Here is a 25,158-nt window from a genome sequence, read left to right as displayed (position 1 = left end):
AGGGATGGATGCTGGGGCAATCCTTGGTGAGAGGGTAGAGGGGACGAAGGAGGAGGAAGGGAAGGGTATGTAGGCGCGAGGGGAGGGGACGGATGGGAATTACTGGTTGAGGAGGATGAAGGAGGCCGTGGTTCTTTTCGAGGTGTGTATAGATGATTTGTATATAGAGGATGGGGCTCGTGAAACCTAGAGAGAAGAGGAGGATTGAGAGGACAGGAATAAGAGATAGAACAAGGAGAGTTGGACGCGTCGCACAGAGTTTGAAGGATCACATTGTCGTTCGTAAGATTAACGAACTACAAATGAGATCATATCAAGCGGGTTTATCGTAAGCCGTTCCGAGATCGACGATCTGCTGATTCGAATAGTAGCTGAACGAAGGCAGAAAATCGGAAACGAAACAGCGCGTCGTGGAGTCGGTCAGTTCGACCCTTCCCTTCTTTTTTCTCCCCACCTCTCTTCCCCTAGCCCTACTGAAACTCACTGAACTCCCTCCTCCTGGCTCTTCCTTGACGCAAGACTAGCAATAGCCTTTCCCACCCTGTTCACGATCCTCAGCGCACGAAAACCGTCGAGTCAGCGCCGCGTCTCCCTTCGCTCCCTTTTCCTCTTATCCCGCTCCCCTTGACTCCCCTCCAGCCCCAAAAGCACTCACAGTTCACTCCCAACCCCCATCTTCCCCAAACCCGGTACTCCCAACCACCTCAACCCTTTGAACACGCCTTTGACCAGCACCTCCATCCCTCCTGCGCCGTCTCGATCTCCGACGAGCAGGCCTGGTTGAAGGAAGTGCGTGGTAGGGAAGGAGAGAGCGAGGATAGACTGTTCGATTTCGCCCTGGGGGAGGGGGAAGAGAGAGAGAGAGTGAGAACAAAGAAAGGAGAGGAGAGAGAGATGAAGGACTGAGAGGGGAACGGGACACAACCTTCATCTTCGGGTAGAGAAAGTAGGAACTGGGATCGGCTCCGGCTGCTGAGACGAGGATGTACTACCCCAATTAAAGAACGATACGGAACGCGAGAGATAGATCAGCATGCGAAGTCTCGAGGCCGAGCTCGCCTTCTTCGTTCAACCCTCTCTCCCTCCGAGATCCTCCTCTTCTCGGCTTCCCTCCCTTCTTTTCTTTATTCCTCAACCAGCCTCCGAATACATCGACTCAAATCTTCTCGACTCACCGTCTCCACCCCCTGCTCCTTCGCAGCCTTCGCCAACGCTAAGTTCAAATCGTAATCGACCTTCCTCTGTTCTTCGACGCTTCCGACGATGGCCTTTTGAGTTCCCAAGCAGCTCACGAACACTTTTTTCGTCCCAGGAGCAGACGCAGTTGAAGTGGGAGAAGAGAAGGACCAGGTCGATGGGTCTTGGAAGTTGAAGATGAGGTTGGTGTGAGGCGTTGAAGCAGACGACGAGGAGTCGGAGGGAGGAGCTGAGAGAGGTCGACGAGTGATGGTCGTCAGGGACGAGAAGAGCGAAGGGGAGGAGAGGACGTAGAGGAAGGTTTGATAGCCTGAAAGGGCAGTCGTTTCGCAAGGGAATGGGTAGAAAGGAGGACGGAGGGAAGGAGGGAAGCAAAGAGAGGAAGGAGAACAAGTGTGAGCTCGACGTTCCAGACTTCGGATCAAAGCGGAAGAGACATAGAGGGCTGACCTGTGAGACCTGTAGCTCCTACGAGATAGACGGCTGGAATAGAGGACATGGCGATGTCTAGAGAGTAGAAAGATGGGAAGAAGAGGTCGAGGTGGTTGGAAGCAGAACTTCGAAAGTTGGGCCGCTCGAGGGCTGAAGGATGCCGAGGAGAGAGGGCGACGCGAAGCTCGAGCGGGCTGATATTCTTCGGTCATCATTGGAAGGCACTCCACCAGCTTCAGTTCAATATTTCCACCCATGAAAACAAGAACTTTCGTTCTTGTTGTTGTTTACAACGCGCAGCCCAAAGGGGCCGAGAGGACGCGACGAGCTCGAACTTTGGAGCTCGTTGATTGTCCTCCTTCCAACTTCGACTCCCTCTCCTTCTCTCCCCTCAAACCCCTATACTTCGAACCCAGCATTCATCGCCTACGCTCTCACATACAGATTGGACCTGACTTTCGCCTTCGAAGCCGCTCTTCTCCTTCCCTCTCGGTTCAGACAAAAGAAGAAACGAAGCTCAACGGACGCGGCTCCTTCCTCTCCTTCTCGTTCGTTCAACTCCTCCTTCTCCTTGCTCCAAGAACACGATCTGACTCTCTTGTCCGCTTCGTATACAGCCCACCTCCTCTTCTCCCTTAGCCCAAAATGCCCATCCTCCCGATCCCCTCTCCAGCCGTTCCCAAAACGATCCCTTCCTACCCTCAAGCGTACAACTCGATCGTCTCTCGTTCACGAGCTGCCATGGGCTCAGCAGGAGGAGGGAACGGGCTCGTCATCATGGTAGCCAATGGTGTAGACGGTGTGTGTGCTGGAAGGTGAGTCGCTAGGCGTCTTTTCAGGTTGAAGGGAGGAAGGGAGGGTTTGGGAAGGAGCTCACGAACAAGGAATGATGAGCTCGCGTTCTCCTTCTCCTTTCCTTGCTGACCCCTTCGCTTTTGCTCGTTTCAACTTGACTCGTATACAGGATGATGACCACTCTTCTAACCTCGGACTCGATACCGCATCGAATGTTCCCCGTGGAAGGATACGCTGAGCTTGAAGAACGAACACAGGACTTGGAGGCGGACAACGAGGTTCGTTCACCTCGCCCTTCCTCCCTCTCGCTCGTTCTACTCTTTTCGTCTTCGCCCCTTTCCAAGAGCTCACTGCTTCTTCCTTTCCTTACCATCGCTTTTCTCTCCTCAGCTCCATACCCTCATCTTCCTCTCCCTAGGAGCCATCCTGCCCATCTCCTCCCACTTCCTCAGCCGGTTCAACCCAAACGTCCACGTTCACGTCCTCGACTCCCACCGACCTTGGAATCTGGAGAACCTGTTTGGAGGTGGGCTGGAAGGGAGGGAGAGGGTCTGGATATGGGGAGACGATGATGTAGGCAGGAGAGCGTTCGAGAAGGAGAGGAGAGCGTTTGAGGCTTTGGAGGTGAGTTCCGTGTTTCGGTTGAGTCGAGTTGAGTTGAATTGGGTGGGTTACGAGGGAGCGAGCGGGACTGGGCTGGGACGTGGGCTGCTCGAGATGGGCTTGAGAGGCTTCGGATCCGAAGTGGGAAGGAAACGAGGCAGGCTCGCGTTTCTCGTCCTTTCAAAAGTCGAAGCTCACCTCTTCCCTCCCTTCCCTCCTTCTTCCTCCCTTACTCTTTCTCCTCCTTCAGTACGAACCCGAGGACTCCGACTCCTCCGACTCCGACTCGGACGACGATCTGCCACGTCCAGAATCCTCAGACGACGATTCTTCCAACGACGACAACGAGCTGGTAGACGACGAGGACGGAGGAAGTCCTCGACCGCGTCGGAGAAGACGTTTAGACGCAGATGGACAGGTGCGTCCTCCTCTCTTATTTCGCTTCCTTCTACTCCTTTTGAGCTGACTTGGGAACTTCTTGTTCCTCAGCCCAAACCTCTCAGTAGAGCCAAGAAGGCGAGATACGCTCAGAAGATCCATCGATACTACACCGCCGGAACTCATTACGGACAGAGCGTCGCTGGAACGGTCTACATGCTTGCCTCTGCCCTAGGGAGGGAGGACAACGATCTTCTTTGGTTCGTCTCCGTCTTCTCTTGACCTCCCCACACCCAAAACTGACGCGACCACCCCTTTCCTTTCTCCTCAGGCTCGCCATCCTCGGTCTCACTCATCAATACATCTCCTCTCGCATCAAACGCGACAACTACGACATCCTCCATTCCCTCTACCTCGACGAAGTAGCTCGTCTCAACCCTCCAGCACCACCACCTCCCTCCGCCGTCGGTTCAGCAGCAGCTTCCTCGTCGAGTCCGAACCCAGACGATCACTCCATCCGCCCGTCGGAAGAGCTGAGGTTCACGCTCTATCGACATTGGAACCTTTATGACTCGATGTACCATTCGGGTTACGTGGCGAGTAAGATGGGGATCTGGAGGGAGAAGGGAAAGGGAAGGTTGCAGGGGATGTTGGCGAAGATGGGGTGAGTTCGACGACGCGTCTTGTTCCTCGTTTTTGTCTCCTTCATTCTTCGCTGACTCTCTCTTCCCTCGTTCATCCAGATTCTCCCTAACCCAATGCCACCAAGCCTACGCCAACATGGACATCTCTCTCAAACGCCAACTCTCGCATCGCATGGACTCCATCGCTCCCGAATACGGTCTCGTCGAACTCACCTACCCTTCCTTCACTCGAACCTACGGTTTCCGTTCCCTCCCTCTTTCTGCCGCCGACGCCGTCGAAGGGATCGGAGCCTTGCTTGAAGCGGCTGTGGGTGTGAGACTGGAGGTTGAGATTGAGGGAGGGAAGGGAGGAGGGGAGTGGTTCGGCGGGAGTAGGATTTGGGCGTTGGGAGGCTTGGGATGGAGTGGGAAGGATGAGAACAAGGAGGCGTTGGAGGCGGCTGCGTTGGCTGCTGCTGGGGGAGAGGAAGAGGAGGAGAATGGAGGGGAAAAGAAGAAGAAGGACGAGAAGGCTTGGGAGAAGTGCTTTTGGGCGTCGTTCGACGCGTTGAAACCTGGAGGAGAGTGAGTTCTCGTTTTCGACGCGTCTCTCGTTTCCTTTCCCCTTTCCTCCCTCTCCCTCTCGCTCTTTCTTCTTTCGCTGACCTGCTCTCTTCCCTTTTATCCAGCGTCACCCTCCTCCACTCCTCCCTCCCTCTCTGCATGGCTCTCCAACGCGCCATCATCCGACAAGGTTCCTCCCTCATCGACAAGAACAAGGTCGTCCCGCTCAAATGGTTCCGTCTAGCGGCCATTACCGAAGGTCCCGACATGGCCCTCTTCATCAACCCTTCAACCCTCTCTCGTCTAGCCCTCTGGATGGTCGACGCGCTGAGGGATCGGTTGGCAGCTCAAGGAGGGAGCGATCAGCAGAGGAGGACGAAGAGCTTACCTGTGGTGGTGGCGTGTTTGGATGAGAGGGTTGGGACGTATGTGGTTGTGGGAGTAACGGGAGCACCGGAGTTTGGAGATGTTAGGAAGAAGTGAGTCGAACATTTCTTCGTTCTTCTCTCGTCGCGTTTCTCGAAGAGCTGACCCTCTTTCCGTCTCTCTTCTCCCTCTTCCCCTTCGGCTCTCTTCTTCGTTCTCAGCAAATTCGGACTTGCCTTCCAAGATGCCGCTTTGGAATCCGGGGCAGGAGCCAGGCACGATCGGTTCGACACGTCCATCGTCGAGGTCAAGAAGGAGGATCTGTCGGCGTTCATGGAGGCTCTGCAGCTTTCGGCGACGGAACGGATGAGTTGATGATATGTGGGTTCTGAAGATCGCGTCATTGGGAAGGAAGAGAGAGGGTCGTGATAAGTGCGAAGGGAGGGAGAAGAAAGAGAGAGAGAGACAGAGAAAAGGAAAGAAAGAAGAGGCAACGAATAGCGAAACGTCTACGGAAAGTTGGGCATCTAGTCTGGCTGGAGTGTAGTAGTCCGACGCCTAATCAATTGGTCGTCCAGCCCGTGAAGAGGATATCGACGGAATAGCAGTCAGCTCGCTTGCTCGAACGATGAAGAGGTGAAGGCGAGACGCGACTCGAACTCACCAAAGACCATGAATCTCCTCAGCCTTCATCTTCAGCGTGGAGCCATCGTCGAAGAGCCATCTGTTCAAGTTGGCCCGTACGTTCTTCCTGTGGAACGAAATGACAGGAGAAAAAGAAGGGAGAAAGGTCAGCTCGCCCACGCGGTCGTGACTCGCCAAAGATTGGGATGAAGGAAGAGCGACCGACTCGAAAAGGATGACACCAGGAATAGGATAGGGAACGAAGGGAGTCCTCACGGGAGAAAAGAAGTCAGTTCGAGCGCTGCAGCAGCATGCGTTCGTAAGAAGAAACGCGACTCACCTCCAGCCGCTTCCCTCCTTCGCTCACTCTCTGCTTTCTTTCCTCCGTCCCAAGAAAGACCTGAAATAACAGCAAATCATCCCCATCCGATCTTAATACTCTCACGACCTCCCACCTCCAATCAAAGGCTTCCCTCCAGCTCCTGCTCCCTCCAACTTCTTCCTCGTGTCGTCGAACCGTCGAACGACCAACTGACAGCTGGTCTCCCTGCACAGAGGCAGAGCAGTCCTCTTCAGGTCTGCAGAGACCAGTGAAAGTCCCGATGATTTCTCGATCTGCTCGACTGCAAACGAAAACGAACAAAGCGTCGGTTAGGGTTCGCTTGATCGATATCCTCTTCTTCCCCCAAACACGAATCAAAAGACTCACCAGGGACCATAAACCCTTCCAGCGGCACCTCATCCGGAATCACAGCGTTGGGAAGAACGAATCCAGCCATGGAGATCTCTCTCGGAGCGGTCGAGGTGAGAGGGTTTTGACCCTTGGGGACTCGAGAGGTGAGGATGACTTTGGAGAAATGGGTGGGGACGGAGATGGAAGGGACTCCGGGTCCTTGTCCGATGACTTCGTAGGACTGAATTTTGGACGAGGAGGGAGGAAGGTGAGAGGAGAGCGAGAGAGAGGGAGAGGGTGGTCAGCAAGCGAGCGAGCGAGAGAAACGGCGAAAGAAAGCAAAAAGGGGACGAGTAGAGGAAACTGGGGCTTACCACTCTCCATTTCCCATCGACGGAAGACTTGGTGGGGAGGTAGAGAGGGACGGTGAAGACGTAAACGTCGGTGAACTCGTTGGTGAGTTTTCGAGCAAAGTTTTCGAAGTAGGCCCAGTCTAAGCATGCAAGCAGCAAACAAAGGGAAAGTCGCATCAGCTCGAAGTACGGTGTCGAAGAAAGGCAGCAAGCGAGAAGATGGGTCAAGGTGAAAGGAAGGCAGGGAAAGACGCGTCTCGCCTCGTCTCGTCGCCTCCTCTTCCGTCTTCCCTTCTTCCCGCTCGATCAGAAGCGAAACAAACGTACAGTGTCGGTTAAACCCATCTCCAATCTGAGGAGCAATGTTACTCAGCAGGAAAGTCTCGTCCATAGCTTGCTAAGGCCAGGACGAAAGCAGACCAAACGAAACACGCGGGATAGATCAGCGTTCGTCGATTCTCTCGCTCGCTCAAACCTCCTCCCTCATCTCCTCCAAAACGAAAGCCTCGAACCTACCTGGGAGATCTTGGCATCAGCAGCAGGCACCTGATCACCCCAAAACACCGAACGCAAGAATGATCAGCTCTCGTCCCCCGACTTTTTGTTTTGTTAGTCTCACCCCTCCGTCCCTTCCCTTCCGCACCCAAAGCCTTCTTACAAAACTTACCATATGTCCCCTATCATACCCACTCTTGAAGTAATCCTTGAGCTTCGCTCTCCAAAGCTCAGGGATGGACTCGTCCTCTTCGAACCGACTCTTGCTTCGGTTCACGTCGGTTCCTCCTCCTGCTGATCCGTTGGACGCAGGAGGGAGTTTGGGTGGGTAGAGGGTGGAGAGGGTGAGATGCTCGGCTGTCTGTGAGATCAGCAAAAGAAGGACGGGAACGGGAGTGAGTTCGGGCAAGGGAGGAAAGAGAGAGAGAGAGAGAGAGTGAGGAGTAGGGGACAGACCCAAGCAGCTGTTTTTGAGGAGGAAAAATGGAACCCAAAAAAAAGGGAAAGCAAGTTAGGCTAGTAGATTGAGGTGCGAGAAGCGACGGCGAGACGAATGGAGAAAGGAAGACGGCGAGGAGATGCTCGTCGAGTTGAGCTTCGAGCGAAGGGAGAACGAACGATGTTGAAGCCTTCTATCGTAGCCTGTGATGTAGCTGTTCGAGCGTGGACGTTGAGGAACAGGTTAGCTCTCTACTTCTCACAAAACAACAACCCCCCAAAAAAGAGCAAGAGCGAGAACTCACGCCTGTCGAACCAAAACATCCGAGGTCGAAGCTGAATGGAATCGAACAAACAAATGAGCTCTTCTCTGTCTCCCCGTCCCTGAAAATCTTGCCTCAGACTGACCAGGGTGGTTTCCAGACTTCCAAACCTCCCCGCTCTTTGCAGCTCTGAACCCTCCTTCGCTCAAGATCGCACCCAATCCTCCAGCTGATCCTCGAGATGCAGGTTCGACGATGGTGACCTCTCCTGCCTTGGGCTTTGGAGGAGAAGCGAGATAGGCTGTAGTGGTCACTCCTACGAGAAGACCGCCTGAGAAGATGCTCAGGGAGGCGAGGAGGGAGGGAGCCATAGCGGGGGGAAGGAGGTGATGGGTGGAAGGGAAGGAAGGAGCGTGAGCTTGATCAGTCGTTTTTGAAGGTGGGCTGAATTGAACGCAGACGTTTTTTGATTTTCTTTTGCTTGCCTGACCATGAGAGTATAATTTTGGCACAGGAACAGGAGAAGAGGTGAACTTGCGAACCAGGCAGAATCGAGAGGTATACTGGAGGAAAAGTCATGAAGATCGAAAGGACCAAACAAAATAAGGAAGGTAGAGGCGAGCTCGAGAGAGACGACGCTGGTTGAAGTGGTCCTCAGTTCGTCCTGCTAGCGGGTCGACACTCATCAAAGACATCCTCGGAGCGGTCTATGAGCTTGACTCTATGTGTTGATAAATCTCATCATAGGGAGATCAACCAACGTCGCTCTCTCTGCTCTTGCTCTCGTTCCGCGCTTTGGGCTACAGCTGTCAAAGGAAGGAGAAGGGGGGTTCAAAAGGGCCCAGAGGACTGGAGGAAGAGAGAGCAACGAGTCAGCGAGAGGGCCAGTGGTGTAGAAGCGAGAAGGGAAGATGCTCACTCAGCAAAGTGAGGTCGTCGTGGATGGGAGGAAGGAGGCAGGAAGGAAGATCAGAGGGCTGAAAACCGATTCGAGCTGCCTCACGTTTTCACTGCTTTCCGTGCCTCGAAGCTCTGCTCACCTCACCTCACCTCTCTCCTCCAACTCTCAACCCGGCCCAAACACCCGCACCCTTTAACTCTACTCTTCACGATGGCCAACCCCCGACAACGTTCGAAATCTCGCTCAAAGACGCACAACGCCGTAAAGACGACCAAGAAGACGACCGCGAAGAAGGTCACCGTCCGAGGACCTAAAGCGTTGGTCGACAACTGGGACAGGAAGAAGACGGTTTTGCAAAAGTGAGTCGGTTCGAGATATATATACGGGAGAGTGGAGGAGTTCCTGGTTGGATCTTTGGGGTTCGGGAGTTGGGTGAAGGAGTAGGAGGAAGAGAAGGAGGATTTGGAGGAGGAGCACGAGCTCGGACTCGTCTGCCATTTTGGCTCGTTCCCGGCTCGGGTTAGAAGGGAGTCGAACCGGAGATATACAGAGGACACGCTCAGCTCTTCCAGGGTTGTTCTTTCGAGCAAAACGGGTCGATATCGAGGAGGCAGCTCGACTTCGACGAGCTCACCTCTCTCCGACCTGTCTAGTCCTTCGAACTTCCCTTCTTTCTCCTCTCTCTATTTACTCTTTCACCTCTCTAGAACACTCATCATTACCCCTTGATCCAATTTACTAACTCAAAATCTTCCTTCTCCCCTCTTTCTCAGCTACAAAACGCTCGGCCTGCTCTCCTCCCTCGCTCCTCACCTCCACGGAGGTATCGAAAAGGACATCTACCCTATCTCGTCCCCCTTGAACCCCAACAACCCCTTGCACCCCAACAACCTCGTCGCTCCCGTAGACCCTAACTACATCCCTAAAGGATTCGGAAGACTCGTCAGGGACGCCGACGGGAAGGTCATCGACGTGATCATGAGCAACGAGGACGACGAGGAGGACGAGGCGGAGGGAAGTGCTAGTACGAAGGATGTGAAGGGCAAGGGAAGGGAAGTCGAGGAGAAGGAGGATACGGAGGTTGTGAAAGGTTAGTCTTCGTAACTCTCTCGCTTTCTCGCGTTGTCGAAAGGGAGACTTCGTTCACGCGTCGTTCTCTCTTCTCTCTTGCCTCCTCCTCCTTTGGTCTCCAAACCCTTGCCTCAACTGACTTTTTCTCTCCTCCTCGTCTTTTTTCTTTTTCCCGTCTCACTCAGCCCTCAAGCTCCTCGCCTCTTCCGCACCCCCACCTCTCAAACGACACACCACCTCCGCCGAACTCAACTTCCTTCGCTCCCTCCACGCCGCCCACGGAACCGATCTGTCCAAGATGACGAGGGACATCAAGCTCAACAGGTTGCAGAAGACTCGAGGCGAGATTGAACGCAGTTTGAAGAGGGCTGGAGGGTGGGAGGGGGTCGAGATGGAGTTGGGGTTGGAGTAGAGTGCAGAGGGAGAGATGGGACGGAAGGTGGGAGTTGAGAGGTTCGTTTTCGTTTCGTTTCGCTGGTACTCTCGATGATGGATTGTTTTCGACTTTGATCGAGCTCGGAGTGGGAAAGAGAAGAGAGAGACGCGAGAAGATACGACGTCAACCTCCGTTTCTTGGTTCCTCGATTCGAATGAGCGGAACGACCTCAAGCTTAGTTGTGAAAACTGAAAACCGCTTGTCGGTTGAACAAAGCTCCAGAGACAGCTGTCGGACCGAGGCAAGGAGGGAAGAGAAACACTCTCTCTGCTCGACGCGTTCGAATCGTCCTTCCCTCGACCCTTGCCAGTTCCGTTCAGATTCAAGCTGCATCGTTCATTAACAGATCTTCTTCTTCTTCTTCTTCTTCTTGTTTGTATGTAGTGTAGTCAAGAAATAAAAGCTTCGTCGTTCATAAAAAGAAAAGGGAAAGGGAAAGAGAAGTCCATCCGGCCGTCGTTCGTGCGTTCGTCTCGTTCTAAGTCTGTTCGAACACATCGACCTGAAGGGAAAGAAAGGGAACACAACGGTCAGTGCCAATTCTTGGTACTGTCGAAAGGAGAAAGAGAAGGCCGACTGACATATCTCGACCTCAGGTTCTTCTTCCTCGCCGCTGCGCTTCCTCCCGCTCCTGGCGTCGGCGTCCTGGCCATCAACTCAGCCGTCTGATCCACCACGGGTCCTCGGAACGGAGGTACACTCACCGACCTCGGAGGATCTCCTGGTTTGCTTCCTGGAGGAGGTGGACCTGAGGGAGGAGGAGCTCCAGAAGGAGGAGGTGCGGTTCCAGACGTCGAGCTGACTCGGCTTGGAGGTCCAGTGGGAGGTCGAGTAGAAGGAGCTGAGACGATCCTAGAGTGAGGAGCGAAAGAGCCATCGAGACGAGCTGAGGCGGGAGGAGGAGGTCCTCCGGTTGGGAAGGATCCGTCGAGTCGAGCGGTTGAGGGACCGGCGCTGAGGGAGGAGGGAGGTCGATGGGCTCGGGAGGGAGAGACGGTTTGGGATCGAGAGGGAGGAGGTGGTGGAGGTTTGGATGCAGCAGCGTCTTCGGGAGCCTATTTAAAGAGGATGAGAAGGAAAAGGGACGCGTCGAGTCAGCAACGAAAACGAGGCAAGTCGAAGAAAAGAAGGCGAACGAAGACGTACGTTGTTGTTGACCCATTTCTTGAGCTCCGTATCGTAGTAGAAAGCACTCTTCTCTCCGAGCTTGGCCTTGATAGGAGGAGGTTTTCCACCGTGAGCTCCAGCAGCAGGAGTTTCCTCCTTCTTCGCTCCCCAGAGACGACCCAGCCACCCCGTCGAGGCAGCAGGCTTGACTTCTGTTCGTTCGGAACGATGAAGAAGAGAACAGCAAGGTCAGTCAATGAGTCTGAAAGTTTAAGTCGAAACCAGACGAAAGACGAACCTTTGGCCTTCGCCTCTTCCTCCTTCTTCTCCTTCTCCTTCCCCTTCGGCGTCTCCTCGGCATCCTTCTTCCCTCCGTCTCCAAATCCCTCTCCCTCCCCAGATCCACGACGAGCCTTCGACTTCTTCCCCTTCGAGTTCCCCAATCCTAGATCGTCGTCGTCTTCCTCTCCTCCGTCTTCTTCTCCTCCTCCTCGAGATCCCCAACCTCCTCCGTTCGTCTCTTCCGTCGCCGTCTCGGTCGCGTCCGAACTGTACGAGTTCTGACCTCCGCTGGTATCGATTCCGTACGACGACGATCCCCACTGCTGACCAGACTCGAACGTGTTGGCTTTGGGAGTGCTGTGCTCCGTTGGCTGATCGTAGGAAGAGCTGTTCGATCCCCAATACGACGGTTCCTCGGCGGGAGCAGCGGGAGGAGAGTGGTTCGAAGGGATTTGCTCTCCGTAGGTCGAGATCGAGGAAGAGGAAGACTCGGTGGAGTGTCGATAGGAAGCGTAGGGCGCATCGGACCGATCAAACGAGTCCTGAGCGTGGTCGGCGGAGTAGAGAGGCAGATGAACGGGAGGAGGGTTGCCGTTTCGAGTGAAGTCGAGAGCCGACGACGACCTGTCGAGAGGTTGCATTCCGAAGGGACCTGGACGAAGAGCCATGGCTGATCCACTCCGTTTGGGGAAAGTCTGCTCGCTTCCGCTCGACGGAGGGAATCCTCCAGAGAGGTTGGCGCTCGAAGCGGCTCGGTTGAGGAAGCTCGTCGAGGTGGGAGCTGGGGAGATGGCGTCGAAATGGGAGAAAGGTCCGATGGTAGCTGGAGTGAGAGAATCCTTGCCAGGAGTACTCGAGACGTCGGGAGTGGGCGACTCCGATCCTTCTCCGGCGACGAACTTGGTGAGACGTCCTTCGAACCAGGTCCCGAAGGAGTCGAGGCTTGGTTTCGAGACGTTGCGAGAGATCCACGACGTTCCTGACTTGTCCATCTGAGCGGTTCCCGAGAGTCGTTCCGAGAGCTCCTTGAGCTGCTGGAGGAAGGGGAGGGTGTGATGAGGGGAGTTGATTCGGCAGGTCTTGAGGGAGGAGGCGATGGCTTCGCAGTACCTGAAGAAACGAAGAAAAGACTCGTCAGGCTCGTTCGATGCGCCGAACGAGAAGAGATGAAGACTTACCTCTGAGCCGTCGCGTTATCTCCAACCTCGGCGAGCTGGAAAGCATGGAGCAGCTTGTAGGACTGGAGGTAGACGATTCCCGAGTAGACTTCCTGACCCTTGAGGACGGGGATGAGAGAGAGAGCGTATTCGATGATCTCCGTGACGAGAACGCCGTCAATGTCGAAGGATCCATTTCCTGAGAACGAGGATCCGTAGAGGTGAACTCGAGGAGGAACCGGGGATCCGAGACCATCGAGAGGAGGGGTGGGAGCCGAGAGGATGTAGCTGTGAGAAGAGGGAGAGGGGGAAGGACGAGAGACGCGATCAGAACGCGTCTCGATTGAAGCGGAGATACGATCGAAGAAACTCACCAGCAGTGACCAGCGGCAGTCCAACCCTGAGAGACGAGAGAGTCTCCGAGATCGTTGAGAGCTTCGGTGTCTCCGAGACTTCGGTTCGAGACGAGCATGGCTACGATCTCTCGCCAGTTGGAAAGCGTCTCGAGTGAGTTCGACGAAGTGGTAGGAGGAGCGTCGACCGATATCAGGGAAGAAGGAGGTTGAGCGGATCCGACGGTAGGAAGAGCTCGAGTGAGAGTGGCTGATAAACAAAGGGGAACGAGAAGGACGAAGTCAGTTCAAACGCGTAGAGGGCAGAAAGAGAGGAAGAAGGACGAGACTCACCAGTTCCAGCACCTCCGAACATTTCGTACGTCAACCTCAGCGCATCCCGACCCTTAGGTCCTCCCTCTTCCGAGCAAGGAAGCTCCGATCTCGCAAACGCCTTCACAACCTCTCCCCAGGTCTGCTTGTCGATGCAACTCGAGATGATGAGTGCGTGACTCCACATCTTTTCGTCCGTCGCAAACTGAACGGCCTGCTTCTTCTCCCCTCGGAAGAGGAGTCCTTGGAGATGGTCGAGGTTCGCAGGTCTGTTGGCGGATGTCGACGACGAAGGGACGGCGTGGGAGGAAGGGTTGAATTCGAGGGAGTTTCGTTGGGAGGCGAGACCGCTGCCGAGTTGGACTGGAGGAGAGGTCGAGTAGATCGAGTTGTGATTCGAGGAAGGAGAGGTCATGGCGAGAGGTACTGGGAGACCGGGAGTGAGAAGAGGGGGAGCGGAGGGACCAGAGAGGGCTCGAAGGTGAGGGAGGAGGACGGCTCGGACTTCGTCCTCGACTTTGGCACTGCGAGAATCGAACGAAGGAGACGTGTAAGTCAACTCCTTGGATCTTCGAAACAAGAGGAAGAGAAGACCGAGCTCACCTTCCCATCAAACGACCTTCGTTCCCAACCATGACCGCCAGCAACCTCATCAAAACGGCCTTCCCTTCCTCCGACCTGAACTTCGCATCGTCTCCCTTCCCCTTCAGCCAGCCCAATCCTTGCTCGATCTCCACAGCTCTCGCATCGAGGTAGCCGAGAACGGCTGCCCGCTTGACCTTGTCACCTGCTGCTCCTCGAGGAGTCGCTGGATCGAGGAAAACGGGTCCAGGGAAGGGAGCCGTCGAGGATTTGAGAGCTGGGTTGAACGAGAACGAAGACCGACGCGTCAGAAACGATCTAAGAGAGTCGAGAGAGAAAGAAGTTCGACCCACCAGTCTCGGGAACGATCTCCTCCAAAGCCTTGATCCTTACACTCCTTCCATCTCTACTATCGCTGTCCTCCCCTCCACCAACGAAACCTCCTCCGTACCCTCCTCCTCCGAGAGAGGGATAACAAACGGCGACCTTGCCTCCGAACCCGAAGCTCATCACGGGAACCTTCTTGAACTTCTCGCTCGCTCGTCCTAGCGGATCGTCCGCAAGGGAATGAACGACGTCGGGAGCGTAGGCTGAGGGAGGAGCGACTCCACCTGCTTGAGAAGCAAGAGATGTCGACGAGACCGAAGCGGCGACCATGACGGCAGCGTAAGGAGCCCGAGTGCTTGTTTGAGACGCGTCGTAAGGAGCGGAGGTGTTCCGAGGGTGACTGTAGTTCCCGTGGGAGGGAGCGTGAGGTGGAAGGGAGGTGGTGGGTTGGACGGGGGAGTAGCCTGGAATTCGTTGAGGAGAGGATTGAGTCGAGGTCATCCCGTACGAAGCGTAGGCGTTCGAGGTCGAGGCCGGTCGAGGAGGAGGAGGGGTGTGAGAAGGAGGAGGTGGAGCGAAGGTGCTGTTGTTGGAGACGAGAGGAGGTGGGTGAGGTCGAACTGCTCGTCCTTGGGAAGCGGAGGGAGGGCGAGGAGGAGGCGATCCGACCATGCTTCGAGCGTAAGGAGCGGATCCGTTCGACGCGTAGGGTTGGTACCCCTGATCCAAAGCGGGAGGAGGTTGGACGGGAGGAAGAGGAGGAGGAGCGTGTTGAGAAGCTCCGTATCGAGAAGAGGCGTTGGAGACTGTCGAAGAAGGTCGAGGGGGAGGAGGGCCAGGAGGAGGAGACGCGACTGAACGAGTGTGGGAAGGAGTTGTCGTTCGAGGAGGAGGAGGTTGACCTTCGAGAAAGAAAGGAAACGCGATTAGTTCGTGCTCTCGGACGAGTTATGAGAGAGAAAGCAGAACGTACCCCATCTCGGAGCATCCATCGAAGTCGCTCCGTTGGGTAGATCTGACGACGACCTCCCTGGAGCCTCGCCCTCGAGAACCTCCATCTCCTCATCTCGCTCATCGTTCTTCCAGTTTCCACCTCCACCCTCTCCTCCGTCGTCCTCCTCCTCCGAAAACGTCCTTTCGCTCGTCTGCCCTCCGATTCTTCCGTCAGGTCGACCAATGGTCGGCGTCTCTCCTCCGTCTTCCTCTCCGTACACTTTACCGGCGAGAAGGGACGAGGCCGACATACCCAAAGCTGAGGGCATGGTAGGATGGAAGGCAGCGACGGATTGAGGAGGAGGAGCGGCGTTGAAGGAAGGGCCTCTCCCGGCGGGAGGAGGCCGAGGAGGAGGTGGCGAGAAGGTTTTCGGCGGAGGAGGTGGGTGTTGTTCTCGGAGAGGAGAGCCGAAAGCTTGAGGAGGAGGGTCGAAAGCGGAGGTAGGTCGAGACGGAGGAGCAGCCGCTGCTGGAGGAGGGACCGGTCGTTGACTCCACGAATCGACTCGTTTCGGTGGAGGAGGAGGAGGTCCTGCTGGTTTGGGTGGAGTTGCTGCTACTGGAGAGAATCCTGCGTTGTAAGGAGTTGGGACCTGAGCAGCCTGAGCTCCCCAAACTCCTCCGGGAGGAGGGGCGGCTTTCGCTCTCCTGACGGGGATGATGGGCATCTCTGGAGGATCGTAGGCGTTGTAGGTTTGCGTCGTCTGCCGTTGGAAAGGAGGAGGAGCTGGTTTCGGTGGCGTAGCGACGGGAGGGGAGTAGACCGAGGGAGCGTTGAAGTAAGGGTTCGGGGAAGTTGGTGACGCGTAGGGGTTTGGGGAGGAAGCTGGAGCGAGGCCGTACGGAGACGAAGTCGAGGAAGGTCCGTAGGGGTTCGCCGATGCTGGAATGGGAGTTGAGTAGGGATTGGCCGAGTGAGGAGCAGCGGCGGCGGCGTAAGGATTTGAGGTCGCGTACGGGTTGGCTGTCTTCGTCGAGGATCCTGAAGCGTAGGGATTGGAAGAGGCTGATCGACCGAGAGGAGGAGCTTGAAGAGCGACAAAGGGAGTGATATCCTCTGGTTCGGGGATGGGGAAAGTTCCCGATGGGAGGAAGGGAGAGGAGAGAGGAGTTCGTCTGGCCTCCGATTCCGAGAGTCCAAACTCGAACGCGCCTTGCTCGACCGCTGGCGAACGGAGAAGCTTGTCCGCACTCCCTTGCCTCGTGAGAAGACTAGCTCCTGGAACGGAAGGCCAAGTGGCTCCTGCTGAGGGGGACGAGACGGCGATTTCCTCCTCGACTGGAGCGACCGAGGGCTCGACGACGTCGAACCAAATCCACTCTCCCGACTCGTCGTAGTATCCCTGCGTCGAGTAGTCGGTCTCGTCCGTGGCTCCTGCGACCTCCGGTTGAGACTGCTCCTGCTCTGGCGATGGAGCGAGGAAAGGGTCCTCCGAATCGTCGAAGGAGAGACCAGAAGTAGCGTAAGGAGAAGGGTCGAAGGTGAGGTCGGAATTCGAGGCCATCTCCTGGCTCGACTCTTCCACGACCGCTGCTCGTTCTCCCAACCCTCCAAACAGATCTTCTTCTTCGTCCTCCACTGCTCCAAAGAGCTCGTTCGTGTCGGCTGCCTCCGCTGGGATCGAGTACTCGACGTGTTCGACCGTCGCTCCAAAGTCGAGGATGGGAGCTTCCAGCTCGATCGTTGACGACTGAGGATCGATGTGGTTGGTGAGCCAGTCGTCCGAAGTGTCCTCCGACGAAGAGAAGAGGTCCGACATGGTTGGAGCTGAAGGGAGAGGTGAAGCTGGAGGAGGAGGAGTTGGGTCGAGCTTGGAAGGATGGAAGATGGGGGAGGCTGGGAGGACTGTTGGGGAGGTTGCTTGAGGGAGGGTAGGCTCGGTTGGAAGAGCTTGGAGTATAGGAGACGAAGATGAGACTGAAGAGGACGTAAAGAACAGAGAAGAGGAAACATGATCAGCTTCAGACCGATGCAGACCGTCTCGACAGAGGTCGATTGGGGAAAAGGAAGGGAGGAGTCGAACGTACGATGGAGCTCTTCCTTAGACTGTTCCTCCTTAGGATCTTCCACGGTCTCCTCAGCCAGCCAATCATCCGTCTCGTCAGGTCCGTTTTCCGATGCGAAGAGATCGTCCGTAGCTTGGGCTGAAGTGGCAGGAGGGGAGGAAGGAGGAGGTGACGATGATGGAACGACTGGGGCGAGGTCGGAAGAAGGGATGGTGACCTCGTCCTGAAGCCACTCCTCGGGACGTGGTCCCTCTTCTTCGGTCGAAAAGAGGGCGTCGAGCTCTTGGGTAGTTTGGGTAGGTTGCTCGGTGGCAGAAGAGGACGAGTCGACGGCGGGAGGAGGGAAGGAGGGCGAGGTCGCAGAGTCGGTGTGGAACGACGTGGCCGAGGAGGGTTCCTCCGAGACCGTTGTTGCAGGAGCCGGAGGAGTTGACGAGACAGGATCTGTAGATGAGAAAGAGAGGCTGTCAGAGCTCTGAGAGGATCTTCCATAGCAGCGGCCAGCGACGAAGAGGTCTCCCTCTCCTTCTCCTTCGCATCGGTTGACCTCGAGCTCGCTGGAGCCGCGAGGTTTCTCTACCCTCCTATTACTGAAAAATATGCTCTCCCTATCCCGAAAAGGCTGCCGGAAAGCAAGAAAAGAGGAAGAAAAGCAAGCTGAACTGACCCAGATCTCCCGGTCCTTCTTGCTCCTGCTCCTGCTCCTCGACCTCCTCCTCCTTCTCTGCAGCTTCAACAGCCTCCTCCTTCTCCTCGATAGGCAAAACTGCCTCCGCGCTCTGCAGCGCCACAGGCTCATCTACAGCCTCGTCCTCATGAATTGGAGCTCCGAGCTCCTCCTCCTGGTCGACCTGTGGTCGAGATGCTGCCGTCTCGTCCTCGACTTCGATGCTGCTGGTCGTCGTTACGGATTCTTGAGGATGAAGAAGATCGTCGAAAGGGTCGTGAACGTCGGGAGAAGAAGGGGATCCAAATAGATCCGAAGCTGTAGTTTCTTCGGACGCCATAAGAGAAAAAGGGAAGGGAAGGGGGGGTGGGTGAGAGAGGGAAAGGAAGGAGGTTCAAGGGGAGGAGATGGGCGAGAGATTCGGGGTCAAATTGGACTCGTTTCTGCGCATTTTATTCATTCGGAGAATTTGCAGTCGGTCTTGGAGAACCCCAATGTGCTCGGGGAGACCAACAGTATCGGAGCAGAAAACTTTGAGTCCGAAGGAAGAGCAGGAGAAGCAGGAGAAGCGTCGAGCTCCCCTCAACCGTCATCATCGCCTTCTTCTCGCCCTCCTTCTTTCCTCTCTCAGAAGCGTGCTTCTTGAGCTCGCTCCCCCTCTCCTTACCACGACAACGAGCATTCCTGTCGTCGAACCAGGATCCACGACTTCTCGCCTCTGTTCAACAACAAGGATGGGAAAGCAGACCTGATCATTCGAAGCTCGCAACGCCTCTCCTTCTCCGTCGCCAGATCCCTCCTCCTCGCCCACTCCTCCATATTCGCAGACATCTTGTCCATCCCTCAACCCCCAGAAGAACCCTCTAGATCCTCGTCGTCGTCGTCGTTCACCTCCCAGGAGGACTCCATCCCCGTCGTCGACGTTTCAGAGGGTTCGGAACCGCTCGAGATCTTCCTCCGCTACGTCGTCCCTGAAGCCTACCTCGTCGAAGGTCAACCTCCCCATATCTCCAGTTCCTGGGACTCCAAAGGAATATCCCTCCTCGAGCAGGTCCTGGAAATCTCCAACAAGTACAACTGCCCGATGATCCTCGACCTCGTCGCGAGACAGCTGCACCTCCCGCTTCTCATGAAGAAGCTCACCATGGCTCCGTTCTTCCTCGTTGTTCGATTCGGCAGGATCGAACTAGCTGGGGATGAGATGAGGCAGTTCGTTGAGAGGCAAGGGTTCCCTCAGAAGGGAGCAAGGAAATGGTTGGTCAAGAACGGGGTGGGCAGCTGGCAGGAAGGGTTCAGGGATCCTTCGATTGGAGATTACTCGCTTCAGCAGCTGGAACGGATTCCGCTCTCGACGATCAAGAACTTCGGGATGGTGCATGCGAAGGTCGTCGCTTCTCACGATGCATCGTACACGTGGGTGAACGCTGCAGACGAGTTCAGGCTCTGGTGAGTCGATCTCGCCGCGTCGCGTCAAAGTTCCCTTCCTTCGAGGACCTCCTGCTTACGTTCTCTTCTTCCGACCTTTCCCCTTGTGTTTTCGCTTCTAGAATACACCTCATCAACCCAGACAACATTATCGTGCCCCCCCCTATGCCCATCTTTCCCTCTCTTCGATAACGACGACCAAACCGACCTCGAATGTCTTACGTTCGTCCCCTGCCCTCCTTCTCGTTCTTTCTTCCTTCTCTCATTCCACTGACCCACTCACTCTTTCATCTTTGCTTTAAATCACAGTCTCGGTACGCTCTTACCTCTCTCGCCTCGCCTTCGTCGTGGATCTCTTCACCGCACGACGCGTCCATCCATCTCGTACGTCTTCCCTCTTCTCACTCTTGCTTTCGACTTCTTCCTCGCTCTGCGACGGTCCTTTTGACTCTCAACTGACCATCTGCTGAACTTCCTCCTTCTCTCCCTCTGCAGCATTCGATCCTTGCTAAAGAAGTCCAGTTGCTTTCTCTCCCTTTCGTTCTCGTTTCGTCGGACCTCGACTCGTTCGTTCTCTCCCTCTTCACACCCTTCTCCCTCGAGTCTTTCATGTGTAAAACCGAATTGCTTCCCTCGCTCCCTCTACATCCTTCGACTCCAACAGATCCAACCCACCCGTCAATTTGTGGATCGATTCTCGCCGACGAGTTCGACCTCGACCTCGCTTTGGAGGGGAACTTCGCTCGAGACTTCGCGCAGAAGTCTTCTCAGTCCTTCCAGGGGTTACGTCGGGTGGGTGGTCGCTGTAAGGGAGGGAGAAAGTGGCAGGCGAAGCGTTTGCGATTGGGCTTGCTGGATGGATGAACTTCAGCGTCGGCGTCGCTTCATTGACGTTCAAAGTGAGCAGAAAAGCGGGTCAAATATCAATGTTCGACTGGTGGGCTCTTCCTCGAGCAAGAGAACAAAGCTCAGAAGCTGCTGAGAGGCAGGATTTCGAGGGAAACGGGAGTCGCGCCGCGTCCAGCCTCAGCTCCATCTGCTTTCGACCCGTTTCTGGTCCGTTTCTCTCGAAATAAATTCCCCTTCACATCTCTCCTCCTCCCAGCATTCCAACACACCGTCCTAACCGAAGCTGCCTCCGAAAACCCACCATACCCCAAAGAAAATCTCCCCTTTTCCTTGCCCTTTTCCCCTCCCTCTCATTCGCCCCTTCCGAGCTCAACCCCAACCACGACCTTCTCCTTCTCTCCCTCCCTCCCTTCTTTCTCTCTTTCTTCAACAATGTCCGGTCGAGTCGTCTTCTCTAAAACTCCTATGCGTCTTGGTCCCATCACGTACGTTTCCCTATCTTGCATGGGAGGAGAGGGAGGAGAGAGGAAGGAAGGAAAAGGAGGACGTCGATCTTGCTCTTCCTTCCGTTGATACAAAGGCTGACCTCTTCTTGTTGTTATCTTTTCTATACAGCCCTGAGTGCGTCTCTCATCCTCCCACATCCTCTCTCCTCGATCCGATACTCTAGCAGCTTTCGGAAGGGGACGAACGAGCCAAACGGAATCGAACAGCGAAAGAGAGGAGACCCGAGCTGACCCTCTCCTTCCTTCCTTTCCCTCTCGCTCCCACAGGAAGGTGATGCGATGGTCCCCAGCTCTCGTCGGATGGGGAGTCGTTGCCGGAGCCGGTATCACCCTCTTCATGTCTGCCACGCCCATCTTCAAGGTTCGTCTTCGTCGTCGTCTCCTTCGTTTCCTTCCTCTCTCCCTGAGTTGACCTTTCGTTTTGCTGTTTCGATCTTGCAGCGAGATGTCCTCCAAAAAGTTCCTCTCGTACGTTCCCATTATCCATCTCTGCTCCGTCTCGCGTTGTGCTTGATTCCAGGCAGCATGAGCTCGATCCGTTTTGTTCGAAGAAGGAGCTCACCTTTCTCCCTCCCTTCCTCTCCCTCTTCCTCTCCCTCCTCCCTTCATCCACGTTTCCTCGATCGACCTGTGACTCCACAGCTCGGAGAGCACTTCACGGACAAGACTCCCGATTGCGACAAGCCTTTCTAAACCAGCAGCATCGACGGCGTCGTCGGGGAAGGGAGAAGGGATTGGGTGTAGACTTGGGTCGGGATGGGATGTTTGCTTGCTCTTCTTGTTTGGGAGACCATCGTTCGGAGTGAGTGAGTGAGTGAGTGAATGAGGTCTCGGTAGCTCTGGGAGGAGATGGTGGAAGAGGAACGGCCAGAACGGGGTGTTGAGGCGAGTCGACCCGAGAGAGAGCTCGTCGTCGTCTGTCCTCTTCTTCTCTTGCTCGTTCGCTTCTTGGCTGCTCTGCACGAGGGAGCGAGTAGACAAACAGCTCCCTCCACCAACGTTACACGTCCAAACGCGTCGTCCAATCTCCATATCCGAGGGAAACAAGAGCTTGCAACAAGAAGGCGCGATGACGTCCCCTTGTCTTCTCTGCCTCTCTGCCTCTCTCGGTAGAAAAAAAAAAAACTTTCTTGGCCCTCTTGAGCTCATATGCACGCTCTTCTGACTGCAGCCCTTCAAAGAGAAGGAACAAAGGCAACAAAGAACTCTCGTTGTTCGATCCGCCTTCGACTTGAAACGAACCCGGCCTGACTCTGGCACGCTTTGACCTCAACCTTCCATCACCTCCCCCCTCCTCCATCCATCCCTTTCTCTTCTCCTCTCGTGAGTTTCCTTGAATCTGTGTGTTGAGAGTGTATGCGTGGATGGGCTGTCTAGAAGGAGAAAGGGAGGAGCAAAGGGAGAGAGCGAGAGAGCGAGAAGAAGGAACCGTGGCAGTGTCATCATCGTCGTTCCTCCTTGTACCGTTCCTCCTCTCGTCCTCAGCAGAGGAAGTTGTATACATCCCCATCGTCTCTCATCGCTCCTCTCAAACACGTCGCTCCACCGCGAACCGAATGAGCGAACGAACCAAACGAAGAGCTGACCTCTCTCTCTCTCTCTCCCTCTCGCTCCTCCTCCTTCCAACCCTCCTCTCGACCCCTCTCCCTCCCCTCTTCAACCTCCTTCCTCCTCCACCACCACTCTCACCGCCAAACCTTCTATATCGAACTCCTACAGAACCCCCACTATGTCCACCCCTGAATACGACTACCTGTTCAAGCTCCTTCTGATTGGAGATTCCGGAGTTGGAAAGTCATGCTTGCTCTTGAGGTTCGCAGACGACACCTACACGGAGAGCTATATCTCAACCATCGGAGTGAGTAAATGCGTTCTGGTTTTCTGTTTGAGGAGATCTGGGGAGACGGAGTGGGCGCAGGGTTGATGGGAGGAGAGACCAGAGGACGAGGTCGGGAAGCCCGGCTGGAAGGTCGCTCGCTAGATCTACCAGCGAAACAGGATATGTACTGACCTTCTTCCCTTTTGTTCATCGACCCAGGTCGACTTCAAGATCCGTACGATCGAGCTCGAGGGAAAGACTGTTAAGCTGCAGATTGTGAGTCCTTCGAGTCCCTTTCTTGACCTCCTTCCCTTCCCTTCCTCCGTCGCTCGCTTCTGCTTTCGTGAAGGTCGAGGTGCTGACTCTCCTCTCCCTTCGATGGGCTCGGATAAATGTAGTGGGATACTGCTGGTTAGTTGATCTTCTTTTCTTGCTGTGGCGAGGAAGGTGGAAAGGAAGAAGGGAGGCAGCGAGGGAGGACACCAGACGTTGTCCCCTCTTCTCCTTCTCTGGCCGCCCGTTACTGCTCCTCCTTGCTCACAGCTTCAACACGAATGGGAAGACTCAAGGACTGACTTTCTTGCTTTCGATGCCGTCTGGATGAACGTTCTACAGGACAGGAGCGTTTCCGAACCATCACCTCGTCCTACTACCGAGGAGCTCACGGAATCATTGTCGTTTACGATGTCACCGATAACGGTTCGTTCCCATCTCTTTTATTCTTCCTTCTTCGTCTCCAGACTTGAAGGAGATCATGTCCTCGAAAGTACGAGAGCTTTGAGCTGACGAAATTGCTTCCTTCCCTCCTCTTTCTCGCTTTCCTCCACTCCCATCTCGAACCTCGCCTCGAACCCCCTGTCCTTCCTCCTCGCGGCTTCTCCTTCCATCGCCCTCATCGCTCGCCCACCTCCTACTTCTCATCTCGAACCTCATCAACGGCCCGTACCTCTCTCTCAACCATCATCTCTTCAACACCTCGCCATCACCTCTTTAACCTCCTGCTCGAACCCTCAACCTTATCTTCCCTCCCTCTCCGCCCTCCCTCGTCCCTCCCTCGTCCTCCTCGTCTCTTAATCACCTCCACTGGAATCACAGACACCTTCACGAACGTCAAGCAGTGGCTGCAGGAGATTGACCGATACGCCATCGAGGGTGTCAACAAGCTTCTCGTCGGAAACAAGAACGATCTCGTGCCGAAGAAGGTGGTGGAGTACGGAGCTGCTAAGGTGAGTGTCTTCTTCGGCGGTATGGGCTGGTCGTAAGGGAGAGCAGTAGTCGAGGGAGGAGAGGACGGTGGGTGTTGTGGAGAGAGTTGGGGAAGCGAGAAGGGAAGGAAGGAGAGGGAGAAGGGAAGCGAGCAACAAAGAGCCGCGACGAGTCCTTTGAACGACCTCGTCGACACGACCTGAGAGAACTCACGTAGAAGACGAGTCCGTCATCGAAACCTCACGCTCTCGTACATAGTCGTTCGTCGAACTCCAACTGACCTTTCTTCCCTCTCATCCTCTCCTCTTCGTAGGAATACGCCGACTCGCTCTCGATCCCCTTCCTCGAGACCTCGGCAAAGGAGGCCACCAACGTCGAGCAGGCCTTCTTGACCATGGCTAAGCAGATCAAGGACCGGTGAGTGTCCCTTCCCCTTCTCACTCTTCCAACCCTCAACGCTCCGACTTCCTTCGCCGTCTCTTCTCGAAACTCACACTTTCCCCTTCCTCGCTCCTCTCTCTTTCCACAGCATGGGATCCACCTCCATCCCAGCCGGGCCAGGAGGAAAGGCCAACCTCAAGGTTCAGCCCGGACAGTCCGTTCAGCAAGCTGGAGGAGGGTGTTGTTAAATCGCCTCTTCGTTCCCGTTTCGCCTTCACCCAAATCCGTATCCCCCTCGCTCGTTTCCGTTCTCGTTTCTCGGCTTTTAGCTTAATGAAGTAGATGTGCAGGTGGTGTGCTCCTAGGAGGAGATGAGCGAAGAGGGAGGGAAGAGGGGTGGCTAGGTTGTTGACCTTGACTTGATTTTCTATTCTGCACTTGACTCTCGACTCGTACGTTTCCTTTTCCTCTTTCGTTTTGACCTTGACTCGACTTGGTTCTTGATTTTCTTCTTTTCTTTGATGATTCTGTTTTTGCTGGGCCTTGATTCGGACTGAGGGGAGAAAGAGGGCAAATGAGTGGGTAAGAGAGAGGGCGAGGGAGAGGAGACGCGTCGAATTTCGTTCGTCACAGCGAGAGTTCGAACCTCAGAGTCAAACCCAGATGAAAGTCTTCGGTACACTAGTAGATATCATCTCGAACCAGCCTTTTCGATAGGGTCGAGCTTTCTACGTTCTTGAGCGAGGCAAACCCGTTTGGGTCGCATCTCATCTCATCCCCATACCCTGCCGTCTCTGGACTAGAGACCTCCTTTGGTATCCACCCTAGATCAACCATTCCTACGAAACGAGGCCCGGCGGGAGGGAGGCCAGTCCATAGAACCTGAGGAGATGAGAAACTGACGCTCGAGGACGACGCGACGGCGACGGCTGCTCGAACGATTCAAAGAGGATGGGATGAGTCTGTTTGGAGA

At 55.2% G+C, this 25,158-nt stretch overlaps 10 protein-coding genes across 10 annotated transcripts; 5 read left to right on the top strand and 5 right to left on the bottom strand.

Moving 5' to 3' along the window:
• Positions 1-55: 55 nt before the first annotated feature.
• Positions 56-1,759, bottom strand: FMP52 (Fmp52p). Its single transcript, XM_076642446.1, has 6 exons — positions 1,648-1,759; positions 1,176-1,507; positions 926-988; positions 656-837; positions 485-541; positions 56-371 (listed from the first exon to the last, which is right to left on the bottom strand). The coding sequence occupies exons 1-6, from the start codon at positions 1,694-1,696 to the stop codon at positions 314-316; spliced, it is 741 nt and encodes a 246-aa protein (XP_076492362.1). The 5' UTR covers positions 1,697-1,759; the 3' UTR covers positions 56-313.
• Positions 1,760-2,092: 333 nt separating this feature from the next.
• CDC45 (DNA replication initiation factor CDC45) lies at positions 2,093-5,482 on the top strand. The gene is made up of 10 exons (XM_076636588.1): positions 2,093-2,177; positions 2,247-2,444; positions 2,594-2,702; positions 2,815-3,048; positions 3,278-3,445; positions 3,517-3,665; positions 3,737-4,069; positions 4,149-4,613; positions 4,718-5,071; positions 5,180-5,482. Exons 2-10 carry the CDS (start codon positions 2,275-2,277, stop codon positions 5,331-5,333), a joined length of 2,136 nt encoding a protein of 711 aa, XP_076492361.1. The 5' UTR covers positions 2,093-2,177; positions 2,247-2,274; the 3' UTR covers positions 5,334-5,482.
• A 541-nt stretch (positions 5,483-6,023) lies between these two features.
• On the bottom strand, positions 6,024-7,758 carry NUC1 (ribonuclease; the record flags this gene model as incomplete). The annotated part of the gene is made up of 8 exons (XM_076637601.1): positions 6,024-6,205; positions 6,292-6,496; positions 6,630-6,748; positions 6,936-7,005; positions 7,125-7,154; positions 7,276-7,464; positions 7,560-7,567; positions 7,722-7,758. Coding segments are annotated over 8 exons (840 nt in total), but the record flags the coding sequence as incomplete, so codon positions are not given.
• A 1,067-nt stretch (positions 7,759-8,825) lies between these two features.
• Positions 8,826-10,286, top strand: NOP16 (Nop16p). The gene is made up of 3 exons (XM_076642445.1): positions 8,826-9,064; positions 9,479-9,795; positions 9,962-10,286. Exons 1-3 carry the CDS (start codon positions 8,916-8,918, stop codon positions 10,186-10,188), a joined length of 693 nt encoding a protein of 230 aa, XP_076492359.1. The 5' UTR covers positions 8,826-8,915; the 3' UTR covers positions 10,189-10,286.
• A 491-nt stretch (positions 10,287-10,777) lies between these two features.
• Positions 10,778-11,582, bottom strand: BDY24DRAFT_225687 (uncharacterized protein). The gene has a single exon (XM_076636589.1). It carries the CDS (start codon positions 11,372-11,374, stop codon positions 10,913-10,915), a length of 462 nt encoding a protein of 153 aa, XP_076492358.1. The 5' UTR covers positions 11,375-11,582; the 3' UTR covers positions 10,778-10,912.
• Positions 11,583-12,684: 1,102 nt separating this feature from the next.
• On the bottom strand, positions 12,685-14,199 carry BDY24DRAFT_225733 (Sec23-binding domain of Sec16-domain-containing protein). Its single transcript, XM_076636591.1, has 4 exons — positions 14,027-14,199; positions 13,445-13,947; positions 13,133-13,361; positions 12,685-13,046 (listed from the first exon to the last, which is right to left on the bottom strand). Exons 1-4 carry the CDS (start codon positions 14,074-14,076, stop codon positions 12,776-12,778), a joined length of 1,053 nt encoding a protein of 350 aa, XP_076492357.1. The 5' UTR covers positions 14,077-14,199; the 3' UTR covers positions 12,685-12,775.
• On the bottom strand, positions 14,200-18,378 carry BDY24DRAFT_225698 (uncharacterized protein). The gene is made up of 4 exons (XM_076636590.1): positions 18,000-18,378; positions 17,354-17,776; positions 15,306-17,243; positions 14,200-15,234 (listed from the first exon to the last, which is right to left on the bottom strand). Exons 1-4 carry the CDS (start codon positions 18,337-18,339, stop codon positions 14,324-14,326), a joined length of 3,612 nt encoding a protein of 1,203 aa, XP_076492356.1. The 5' UTR covers positions 18,340-18,378; the 3' UTR covers positions 14,200-14,323.
• A 115-nt stretch (positions 18,379-18,493) lies between these two features.
• BDY24DRAFT_419083 (uncharacterized protein) lies at positions 18,494-19,449 on the top strand (the record flags this gene model as incomplete). The annotated part of the gene is made up of 2 exons (XM_076643931.1): positions 18,494-18,514; positions 18,679-19,449. 2 exons carry the CDS (start codon positions 18,494-18,496, stop codon positions 19,447-19,449), a joined length of 792 nt encoding a protein of 263 aa, XP_076492355.1.
• Positions 19,450-20,705: 1,256 nt separating this feature from the next.
• QCR10 (ubiquinol--cytochrome-c reductase subunit 10) lies at positions 20,706-21,472 on the top strand (the record flags this gene model as incomplete). Its single annotated transcript, XM_076643930.1, has 5 exons — positions 20,706-20,758; positions 20,889-20,894; positions 21,047-21,140; positions 21,221-21,247; positions 21,422-21,472. The coding sequence occupies 5 exons, from the start codon at positions 20,706-20,708 to the stop codon at positions 21,470-21,472; spliced, it is 231 nt and encodes a 76-aa protein (XP_076492354.1).
• A 582-nt stretch (positions 21,473-22,054) lies between these two features.
• Positions 22,055-24,728, top strand: YPT1 (Rab family GTPase YPT1). The gene is made up of 8 exons (XM_076642444.1): positions 22,055-22,102; positions 22,499-22,637; positions 22,818-22,874; positions 22,997-23,009; positions 23,214-23,297; positions 23,694-23,824; positions 24,118-24,221; positions 24,334-24,728. The coding sequence occupies exons 2-8, from the start codon at positions 22,509-22,511 to the stop codon at positions 24,431-24,433; spliced, it is 618 nt and encodes a 205-aa protein (XP_076492353.1). The 5' UTR covers positions 22,055-22,102; positions 22,499-22,508; the 3' UTR covers positions 24,434-24,728.
• The last annotated feature ends 430 nt before the right edge of the window (positions 24,729-25,158 follow it).

This window comes from Mrakia frigida (assembly GCF_051309035.1).
Source record: "Mrakia frigida strain ATCC 22029 unplaced genomic scaffold BDY24scaffold_49, whole genome shotgun sequence".
Classification (NCBI taxonomy): Eukaryota; Fungi; Basidiomycota; class Tremellomycetes; order Cystofilobasidiales; family Mrakiaceae; genus Mrakia; species Mrakia frigida.
This window is presented reverse-complemented; position numbering and strand designations above follow the sequence as displayed.